The sequence below is a fragment of the Meleagris gallopavo genome, chromosome 1 (assembly GCF_000146605.3).
Source record: "Meleagris gallopavo isolate NT-WF06-2002-E0010 breed Aviagen turkey brand Nicholas breeding stock chromosome 1, Turkey_5.1, whole genome shotgun sequence".
NCBI classification, from domain to species: Eukaryota; Metazoa; Chordata; class Aves; order Galliformes; family Phasianidae; genus Meleagris; species Meleagris gallopavo.
Genome location: NC_015011.2, coordinates 150,082,261 through 150,093,173, shown reverse-complemented (window position 1 = coordinate 150,093,173; position 10,913 = coordinate 150,082,261). Strand labels below are relative to the sequence as shown.

At 42.8% G+C, this 10,913-nt stretch overlaps 1 protein-coding gene across 1 annotated transcript; it reads right to left on the bottom strand.

The window, feature by feature from the left end:
- Positions 1-6,004: 6,004 nt before the first annotated feature.
- Positions 6,005-7,051, bottom strand: LOC109364069 (feather keratin 1). The gene has a single exon (XM_031557828.1). It carries the CDS (start codon positions 6,964-6,966, stop codon positions 6,670-6,672), a length of 297 nt encoding a protein of 98 aa, XP_031413688.1. The 5' UTR covers positions 6,967-7,051; the 3' UTR covers positions 6,005-6,669.
- Positions 7,052-10,913: the final 3,862 nt, after the last annotated feature.

The window sequence follows — 10,913 nt, the reverse complement described above, 5'->3', positions numbered from 1 at the left end:
GTGCGCCGGGCGCTGCGGAGGCGGCGAGAGCGCGGTTCCGCTCGTTCCGCTCTCGGCCGTTGTTCGTGAGGAACGTAGCACCGGGAGCGGCTGTGCGGGGACCCTACCGTGGCATCCTTGTGTGTGTCCGGGGGGGCACGGGTGTCACCGAGTGGCCTTACAGCTGAGGTTTGATTGGGAGTTACTGGGTATGTTAGGAAACATAAGCGCCTATTTAGAATGTAGCGACAGGGAGCATTTAAATTATTCTTCAGGGCTTTGCTTGAATTTCATCCACCTTTCTCTTTACGAGCGACAGCATTGAGCTGCCGCTGTGGTATATTCGGTTTCTCTGCCTGGGGTGTCCACTCGTGCCCACTTGTCCAAGAGCAGCTGGAGGGACAGGAGAGAGTGCTTTCCAAGGAGCACTTTCCGGTCTGTTGTGCTACAAACAAATTCACTGAACGAGAAATCAGATGGTGCAGAGATGCAGAGACAGCGTTAAAATTACTTTAAAAATGGAGAAATGGAGGAGGAAGGAAAGGCAAGCTAGTTCTCAAAAAGCGAGGTAAGTTTGCCACAGAGAAGAGGAAGAAAGGAGGGAGTTGAGAAATAAGAGTTTTGCAGAGGGAGTGGATGACAAGAACAGGGAGGTGAGGCAGGGCATGGGGTGAGCTTGAGTCACTCAGAAACCTCAAGAGTTCAGTTGGAAAGGACTAAGGATAAGGCAGCAGAGAACACTGGATTTTCCAAATGGAAAAACAGGCTGCCAGCACACAGACCACCATGTGTTTTCATTTGTGGGAGCAAAATGGCGCAGTAGGTTAAACTGGTATTTTGCTGATGTGCTGTAACTTGGTCCATTCTTCGTTTTTATTTTTTATTCTTTTTTGAGAGAGGAGTGGGATTGGGGTTAAAACTGTAGTAAAGATCAGGGGAAGTACAAGAAGCTTGAAAGAGCTTGGTTTACTATCCATTTGAATACTTTTGTATTACTACAGACAAAAAAAAAAAAAGTCACTTACCCACTAGCCTAGAGGGAATCTTTGTTTTGTCTTATGCTATTTTAGAGTCAACTCACTAGACTAAAACACATGAAAATATCACACTGTGGTTTGCTGGTAGCAGGTTCATGGGGTTACTTTTGCCTCAGTTCCTTCATGTGATGTTTCCCCCCAGCATCACCGTGGTCCCGGCCATCCTTAGTAGGAAGCCGCTTCAGGAGCCTCCCCCAGATGCATATTTTAAACTCAGCTTCCCTCATGTGGGCTCTGCTGAAAGCACTGTGATCAGCCTGTGCACCCAGGAGATAAGATCATGTGATGGTCGTGAGGGCAATTATTCACTGCACAATTTGCAGTGAAAGATTCTGTATATGCCAGCAGCACGTCTTGCAGATGCTTCTGTGTAAAAAATAGGATGGTCCATAGGATTCATCTGTTAATTAAGCAAGCTGACCATAAAATCATAGAATCACAGAATGGCTTGAGTTGGATGGAACCTCAAAGCCGATCCAGTTCCATCCCCCGGCCATGGGCAGGGTTGCCACCCAGCAGGTCAGGTTGCCCAGGAGTCCCAGGCTGCCACGGTTGTCTCTGAGATAGCTGTCATTCTTTGGGCTGAAGGATGAACCCAGCACTGAAATACCAGTTTTGAAGCAACTACTTCTCAGATCTGCTGTCCTCTCTGGGCATCTCCTGTGGCTTTATGCAAGCAAGGATGTTTTGCCTGGCTGCAAGGCTGTCGTTACTGTAACATCCAACACTTGTTTCTTTTCTAATTTCACCAAATTTTAAAATAGTTTTTTCTCCATTTCCCATCTCTTTATACTTGGCTATATTTATCTCCAACGAGGAGAACTGGACTTCATCCAGGAGTATTAAAATGGATGAATGTATCAACTATTTTCATGTGCTTGTCAGTCACTAGGTTGCATAACGCAGCCATAACCTCTGTGTTTTATTCTCGTTTTGTGTGGAAGACACTATGAGGTACTGGTACATGTAACATTCAGGGGTGCCACAGAGCACCGTGGCAGACATATGACCCTGGTAAAGGGAGCTTTTGAGATCTGGTGGACACGCTACGCTTTATGATGGGAAATGCGAATTTCCTTAACTCTGTTGGTACCATGACAATTCTGAGAATGAGTTGCTTCAGATAAGGCACTCACAGCATTTGCTGTTAGCTGTCAACTGGGACTAGTTGTGCTTTGGATGCCTTCTGTCCTAACGGTGGGATCCGGTTTTCTTTTGGCATTTTTGAGTTTAGACTGTTATTGTTCTTTTTGGGTGGGTGCTTTTGTTGAGTCAGTGCTTAAAAGAAGGTTTCCATCACGGCTGCCAGCGGCACCATGCTGGGATGAAGAACGAGCCTGGTTTTTGCAGTGTGGGTACAACAGCCACAGCGGTAATCTGGTTCAGATGCCCTCGAGCAGGAAGTGTAAAACTTCCTTCTCAAACCGTAGAGGAAGGGCAGCACCTAGCGGGAGTGAACCATATTGCAGTTAATAAATGGAAAGGGCTCCGAAGTCTTGCTTACACGACCCAAATACCTGATTTAGAGAAATCATAGAATCCGTTTGAGCTGGAAGGGACCTTCAAGGATAGTAGTCCAGCTCCCCTGCAATGAACAGGGACATGTGCAGCTAGATCATGTTGCTCAGAGCCTTTTAGTCACAGAAAGTAGAAGTAAACATTACTGTATTCACATTCTTCCTAGGACACTTGACAAAGCAAGAACACATTTTATCCCTCTTCACAACTAAAAGTTATGGTTTGCAGTTATGTCTAATAAGATATGATTGAATTGTTTTAGAGTTCATTACTGAATTCAGTAAAATATTTAACCTCCTGCATAAAAATAACAAAAGGACTACTGATCTGAACGTACGGTTCAGCTATGCTCATTTAAGCCTCACAATCTTGCTTTGAGGATGCAAGAAAAAGAATATGTTACTTAGCTGCAACTGCATATCCTAGGAAGTCCATCTGCTATGAAAATGTTCAAGTGTGAGTGACATTGAAGGAAGAATCAGAATAATTCAGGTTGGAAGAGACCTCAGGAGATGATCAAGTGTCAAAACACTCAGCTCCTGCCAGAGGGATATAGGACAGTTATGTCATTTTATAATGTGTTGCAGTGTGATATTTTACATGCACAACATGTGCAAGTTTTCTCCTGTGCCAAATTACTCATGGTCCCTGTGGAGCAGTTCTAAGTCAGTGTTCTTTCTGTGAGACTTGGCTCTCAGAAATTAATTTTCGAGATCTCGGTGAAATATTTCATTCACATATACAAGTCTTCCCTTGGCAATTTTACTTTCTGTGAATACATAGAATTCTGACCCAGCTTCTACCACAGTACTGACAGAAAGACATCAGACCTTTGCAAACACAAGTGGAAGCTACCTACTTCATCCATCAGCATGGATCAGCAGCCTTACACTCTGTCCTAGAATCTGACAGCATGAAGATTCAATAGAAGAGTTTCTTTTAGTAGGGAAAATGTAACTCATTATCTGTTTTTTTTTAACATGACTAATTAGGATATCAAAAAGAACCTCTACTCCCACTTGCCTGCCTTTCTGTAGGTTCTGTCAGACTTCAGAATAGCTTTTAGTGAGAAAAAGAACTTGCAAGTGGTAAATGCAAGAGAACAGGGTGCTGGCAGTCCTTCTCATTACTGAAGGCCCCAGGGTAGGAACTGAAGTCAAGAGTCAAGGCTCAGATAAGGCTGGGTGTGCTTCACACCCAGAAGACAAATCTCGGAGGAAGATATAATCAAAAGACAGAAGTGTTGATTTGCAAAGGAACCAGTTAAGAACTGACCCTAAGTCTATTCCTCTGAGAAGCTAATCACAAGGGGAGTGTCACTCCCGAGCATGAAATCTATCCAAGAGAAAATACTTTTTAAGAAACTTTTCGAAAGTTGGAGGTTTGGCTTAAATCCCTTTCTTATCTATGAAACTGTATTTTAACAGAGGAATTCAAGATGTGTTCTTGAAAAATAAGTAATTATTAATAAAGATAGTGGTGACTGTGTTTCGGACTTACCTGTTCTGTTTGGCTGTGGTTGTTGGTGTGTTTTTTGGTAATTTAAGTTTTCAAAATTATACTTGTGGTCAGTGCATAATAAGGAATTCATTTGCTTTGGCTTTTTGCCACTATGTACCAAATGTAAACTAGAATGGTTCACTTGAACAGACTCAGGAAAATGAATGTTTTTCTTTGTTCTCATCTTTTCCTGTTGAAATTGATGTAAAATTCCTATTACATTTAATGGAAGAAATGCTGTTATCCTCACTAGGGATGCTTACCGCATCCATTAAAAAAGGAGGGAAAGAAAGCCCCTAGATGGGAAACCACAGCAGGTACTCTGTGGGTCGGTGACTGACAAATATGCGTGCTATTTTTTGCTCTACCTAAGCTTGTGTCTTCGAATGCGGAACTGAGTGCGTTGATGTCACACCCTGCTAGTTTCACAGCCCATCTAAACTAATGAGCAAGGACTAACTGGCAAGGAGGGAATGGCTTGACAAAGCTTATTTAGCATGCTAATGTTCATTCAGGGTGTCAGTCCTGAAGGATGCTTTGAATGTGGCAGAGGTGGGTCCAGCTTTTTCCTAGGCTCTGTGATTAAGCATCTGTCCACCAGACTTCATCTCCTCTGACACAGACTGAAATGAAATTAATGAAGCCTCATTAGAGACTCGGTGTTCACCTTCCTACCTGGAAGATGAAAGTCAGAATTTAAATGCATTAAAAAATAAAAAAAAAGACCCTTTATTGTTAGGATGCCCAGACTGGTTTCTGCTTCTTAGGCCTCAGAGTACAGTCCCTCCTGCTTGGTATGCAGCTCCAAAATGTTTTCACTGCTCAAAATGTCCTGGAAAATAGCCATTCACTCAGGATCTCACTGAATACACATCACTTAGGGCCATAACCAGCATTCATGTCAGTGGGAACATCTGTGAGTGAAGGCTGTGAGAAGACCCTCTCTTAGCTCTTGCAGGCAGTGTGTCTCAGTTGTGTGGCCATGCCAGGAGGAACTGCTGGGCCTCCTGCTTGCTCATACCTCTGACCCACATGTAAACTAATGTTGTAGTGAGAACATTTCATTTGAGAAGGAAGATGGTTTGCTGCCTAACTGCTGAACATCTCAGCCTAGCAAGTGAATTAGCAGGTCAGCATCTGCTAGAACTAAAGTTGAGCTTGCCAGAACATTTCATTCATGAAGTGCCAGCCCTCATCCTCAGCAGTATTTCCGAGCTTCCTCTACCACTTGTGCTCTTAACTCCTTATGCGCTGCAGAACCCAACCTGATTTTCAGCTTAGGCTGAGTTTTGTTTCTTGAAGCTGAGCTAGAAGGTTGGAATCAACTTCATCAGGCACAGTTGACTGTTTCCTAGCTTCCTGATGGCCCATGATAATGTTACTGCACAAAGTAATGAAAAACAGCTGTTTCTTACCTGTAAATTAAAACTGCAGTTCATTTGGAAATAGGACTGACAATGCTGTCTTCCTTCTGAGGGAACTTTATGTATTTTGCTCTGTAGTTGGAGACACTAAAATGGGATTCAGTTACTGTGTCTAGGAAATTCTGAACATGCTTTCCTGTTCCAAGTTTACATAGAGGAATTATCACTCTGCTTTGTAGGGATTTCTTGTAAGATATCTGTCTACAATATCTGTGATTTTCAGTCATGTAAGTAAATTTAACTAACATCTTATTGCTAAAAATTAACATATTTGATAGAGCAAGTGTCAGATGGTTAGGACATTTCAGAAATATATGGAATGAAAAATCAGTGTTTGAATTTAATGAAGTTTTAAATAAGCAAGTATCTAAATTCTCAAGCAAATCACATACACTTAATTCTAGCAGTTTGCAGACTCTTTAAGCCCTTGAGGAATACAGGAACTCAATTTTTAAGAAGCTCTCCTCTCTTTGTATTGTAGAATCCTGGAATATCCTGAGTTGGAAGAGACTCAGAAAGACCATCAAGTCCTACTCCTGTATCCGACTTATCAAATTATCCTGTCTTATCAAATGAAAAACAATATCCAACATCATTCATTGCTGACATGCCCATTAGAGGGATGTCCTGGACACTGATAAGACCTGGACAATACAACATAAAGTTTACAAAGGTAAACTTTATGGTGTTATATAACATTTTGACTCCAAGTCAAAATATTTTTCCCTGAATGACTTTGCCATGAGTCTTAACAGGAAAGGAACACGAGGATACTGAGATTACAATGCAGCATAAATTTTATTGAATCTAAAGAAGGAGTCAAAGCAGTGCATAGTTTAAAGCTGCTACAAAGGCAGCTGGTAAACAGATTGGCAGTCAGCTGGCAAACTTTGCCACAATAGAATGCATGTCTTCCTCCCTCACGTGGAGAGAGGAAGAAGTAGGGCCCTCTCAGCTTGCTTCAGGATGAATCCATGGCAAAGGACAGCATGAGACAACAAAGACTTGTGATGATGAGAAGAAAGCAGAAGAAGACATCTGCTTGCTGTGTTTCCAGACAGCACAGGCTGGCACCCTGGCTTCCCTCTCTACTTTGCAGGAGGGCAGGAGGGTGCTCAGCCCATTTGGAAACCCTGGCCAGCAGCTACATCCTCAGTCTGGCACCTGGCTTCAAGCATCGCTGGGATGTGTTCTGAGGATGTCCACCCGTTTTAGCAGGGCAGGCACCTCCTGCCAGAGAACCGGCCACCTAGGCCAGAGAAGCCAAAGCCTCCAGAAGAGATAGGCACTCCCTCCTGGCTAAGGATGCTGCCAACAGCAGCAGAGGTGCTGGATCCCACAGCAGTGTTCTGGGGGAAGGAGCTGAGAATGGGACCGGGCAGGGTCACCACCACAGGAGAGGGCTGGATCACCACACGGGAGTCCTGGCACTGCCGCACACAAGGCTCGTTGCAGCTGTTGGCCAGCGGGGTCGGGCCACAGGGACGGCACAGATCGAAGCAGGACATGGCTGTGGGATGGAGGTGTACCTAGGAGAAAGGGCAGGCAAAGCACAGGCAGCATGAGCAGCAGCCTGGTGGCCTGCTCACCAAGAGAGGAGGTACAGGCTGGGGAGCAGGGAAAGGCCCCTGCAGTGACAGCCCAAGGCCTTCTTCCACCTCCCCTGACCCCAGCAAGCAGAACAGAGCTGATGGGAGCGCCACCAAGGAGTAAGACTCACACCAAGGTTGGAGCAGAGTCAAAGACTAAGTGGAGATCAGAAGAGAAAGAGGAGAAACAGAGAAAGAGGACAGTGACGAGAAGAGCACTGCTGCTTACCTTGTTCACCAAGAAGGAGAAGGTAAGAGAAGTGGATGAGGGAGCATGGTGTTGGACAGGCTTTTATACTGCTCAGAACTGCTCATAGGCCCTGAGGCACCCTTTGCACATACATTATATGTAACAACAAGCTCATCTTGCATGCAAAACACCACAATTAAAGAAATTTGTGTCTTTTTTTTTTCTGTTCCCATGCAATGCTCCCTTTTCATTTCTGTGTATAGGACATGCCCAGTCTGCCACTAAGTCTCCTTTCAAGTGACAGGATTAGAGGCCAAAACATTTCCTGGAGACATGACACGTCAGTATGAGCAGATGATGCAGCCAGTGATGAGCACTGTGTAACCTCAGGAGAGAACAGCAGCCTCCTACCCGCTGGGGCCTTACTTCAACATTTGTCTTTATGGTTGGGACAGGTCTCCTCCTAACCCTGAAGCTTCACCTGTACTTCCACATGGGAGGGGCGGTACCATCAATTATTTTCCCTAACACTATAATAAAATCTTAGATTATAGAATGACTTAATTTGGAAGGCACCTTTAAAGATCATCTAGTCCAACCCCCTGCCATGAGCTGGGACATATTGGTTATTCATAAGCCGTCTAACCTAACTTTGAACATTCTCAATGCTGGGGCATCCACAACTCTGCACAACTTGTTCTAGTGTCTTACAAAGGAATCTTCTTCAGATCCCTTTTGCTTACCTGCAAACTGTTGGCAAAATAAAGATCACTCTGATTTTTGAATACAGATCTGGGGGCTCAGGTAGTATAACTCAGAAATTGTCTTTCCCATATCTGTTATGAGACAACTGCAGAAGTATATGCTACACATTTTTTCTAGCTTGAAAAGGGTTGCAGCCATTAAAGGGACCTGTTTGTTTTCACCTTATAACTTTTCATGTGTGTTGCATATATGTGCCTTTTGCCAAATTGCCATCCTGAAATAATTGAACGCTTTCATTGTTATTGTTTATATTTTTTAATACAAAGTCTTGATTGTGTGAGAACCAATTCCCTTAAATATAATCTTTTCAAATAAAATGAGGGAAAAAAAAACAAACCTCTATTTGTCTCTGAGAGGTTAAATCACATAGAAAGAGGCTGGGATTGTGGAATGGATCTCGGTGAAGCAGAAGCTTATCTGAGAGGCAGAAGCATAAATCCTGCAGTCAAAGTGACAAAGAAGCTTCCAGAATAAGAAAAGATCCCTTTGTAAGTCAAAACTCTCTGTGACTGGCAGTCCAAAAAGTAAAAAGAAAACATGTAAATTGCCAAGCATAAAGCTTGTTATAGGGGAAAAGGAAAAAGGAAAAATTAAATATAGCTAAGAAAAAGCAAAATAAATACAGAGGGGACGGATGGCAGTTCTTTCTGGATTTTATGAGTCTTCAACTGCATATTGTCAGTGTTCTAGAGTTATAGTAGTTACATAGCCTTGTCTTTAATACTGTGTATAGATTATAACTGTGGTTATTCAGACCTGTTTTATATTGGAATGACTTTAAAGGGTAGAGTATTCACCAGTAACCTATGCACGTGATCTCTCTTCTTGATCTCTCAGTCTGTATCCTCAGGTTAAGGCTGATGTGGCTGTCCCCTCAACTTGTAATAGAAAAATGGTGATGTTCAGGTCATTGCCTTTTGACAACAGTAGATTTACTCATAAGTTATGTTTTGTTTACTTTTTCCACATATTTTATCTTCTTGTTTTTACTGTACTGGTGCATTTTTTTCCATCAGCCAAAGCAAATATATTTGTTGTGTATTTTGTTTTATTTTTTTTCACTTTGCAATGGAAAAAAATGTTTCAGAAGCCACAAGAGGTGCTTACATACAGCCCTAAGTACTCTGTAAGTACAAGAGGACAGATTATGAACGTTGCTAAATTAAGTATGCATCACACATCCAAAAGAGGGGTCAGAGCTGGAGGAGCAGAGGATTGGAGTGAGAATAGTCTTGTGTTAGCTATACAAAGGAAAAATACCAGTAACTGCATTTAGCCTTAGTAACCATAACCCATAGCAGCTCTTCAGAAGTGAACTGGATACATTCAAGTGATACCTTTAGTGTACAGGTTGGGAAGCTTCAAGGTAATTTCATATATACCTGCTATAGTGATGGATATGCTGTAAAACTGACTGGATAGTCACAGCCTATTTTTTTACTGCTTACCAGAATTCTTTTCTTTTGCATAACTTCCCTTTTTCTATCCACTGAGCATCGTATGTCTGAAAGTCATGTCTGTATGCCAAAACTCTTTTCTGCTTCTCTCCCATTCTATAAGTTGCACTGTGTGCTTATTATAAGCTAAACTGTTTGAATTTGCAACAGAAGAGGGAGGGAGCATATCACCAGCCACTTGGGTCAGTCAGCATTTCTCTGACATTCTGAAGAGTTTCCAAGCATTAAAAAAAGAACGACAGAAGGTAATGGTAGAGCAGGGCTCAAGTTCATGCGCTTGAATGACTTACAATCACAGACCCTATAGGGAACAGATAAATGGGCTTACAGAGCAGCATTAACACACATTGAGTAGATAAGCCATAGGTAGCTTGACTTGCCAAGCAAGGATGATCCTGATTCAAAGCATTGGAAGAGAAAGTATGAACAGGTTGTAATGCCACACTGCGTATCAAGTGTTCTGACTAATGGGAAAAGCTGTTTTCTTTAGAATCTAGCACAAAGAAGAGTTGTTCTGAAATTCAGAAAGAAAATCCTTCCTGGTGGAATCCATGTGCAAATATAAACACGAAAGTTGACATTTTGGCCCCTTTCAACTCAGAGGCAAAATTTCCTGAGGTTTCAGCCAGGATTTGCCCCTCGGGAATCCTAGACCCTGGAGATAAGAGGAAGAGTCTGAGGAATGGAAAGCTTCCCTAGGGTTCAGGAAGAGATGATCAGATTGCATAGCCAAAATCAACATGCAAATCCATGGGCCTCAGTGGGATGTACCCATGAGTGCTGAGGGAGCTGGCAGAGGGGATTGCTGAACCACTCTCATCTTTATAAGGTCTTGGTGAATGGGAGAGGTACTTGAAGACTGAAGGATAGCATAGGAAGTTCCATAAGAATGTGCAGAAGAACTTCTTTATGATAAAGGTGACAGAGCACTGGAACAGGTTGAACAGAGAGGTTGTGGAGTCCCCTTCTATGGAGATCTTCAAGACCTGTCTGGACACCTACCTGTGAGACCTACTGTAGGACACTTGCTCTAGCAGCAGGGTTGGACTCGATGATCACTTGAGGTCCCTTCCAGCAGTTGCAATTATGTGATTCTGTGATTTCACCTGTACTGCCTGACCACATGCATCCTATGCATGCCTTTTCATATATATTTATTTCATCAAAGCATTTCTGAGGTGAAGGTGTGAAAAATCAATTTTCTCAAACAGTATGTTGGCTTTCCTTCAGATTGTACTTGTGCATCGTTGTCACAGAAAATCACCGTCACTTTTGTGCTTCCTGAAAACTTTCACAACTAACTCATTAAAACACAAACTCTAGTGAAATTATCTAATTGTGTCTCATCTAAAGCTCCGGGGTCACCTGGTTTTGTTCATAAAACCCTTGCATAGTGTCTTCAGCACTGACTTTACAGTGATCATAGAACTGTCCTTTACTAGTCCTATCTGTAG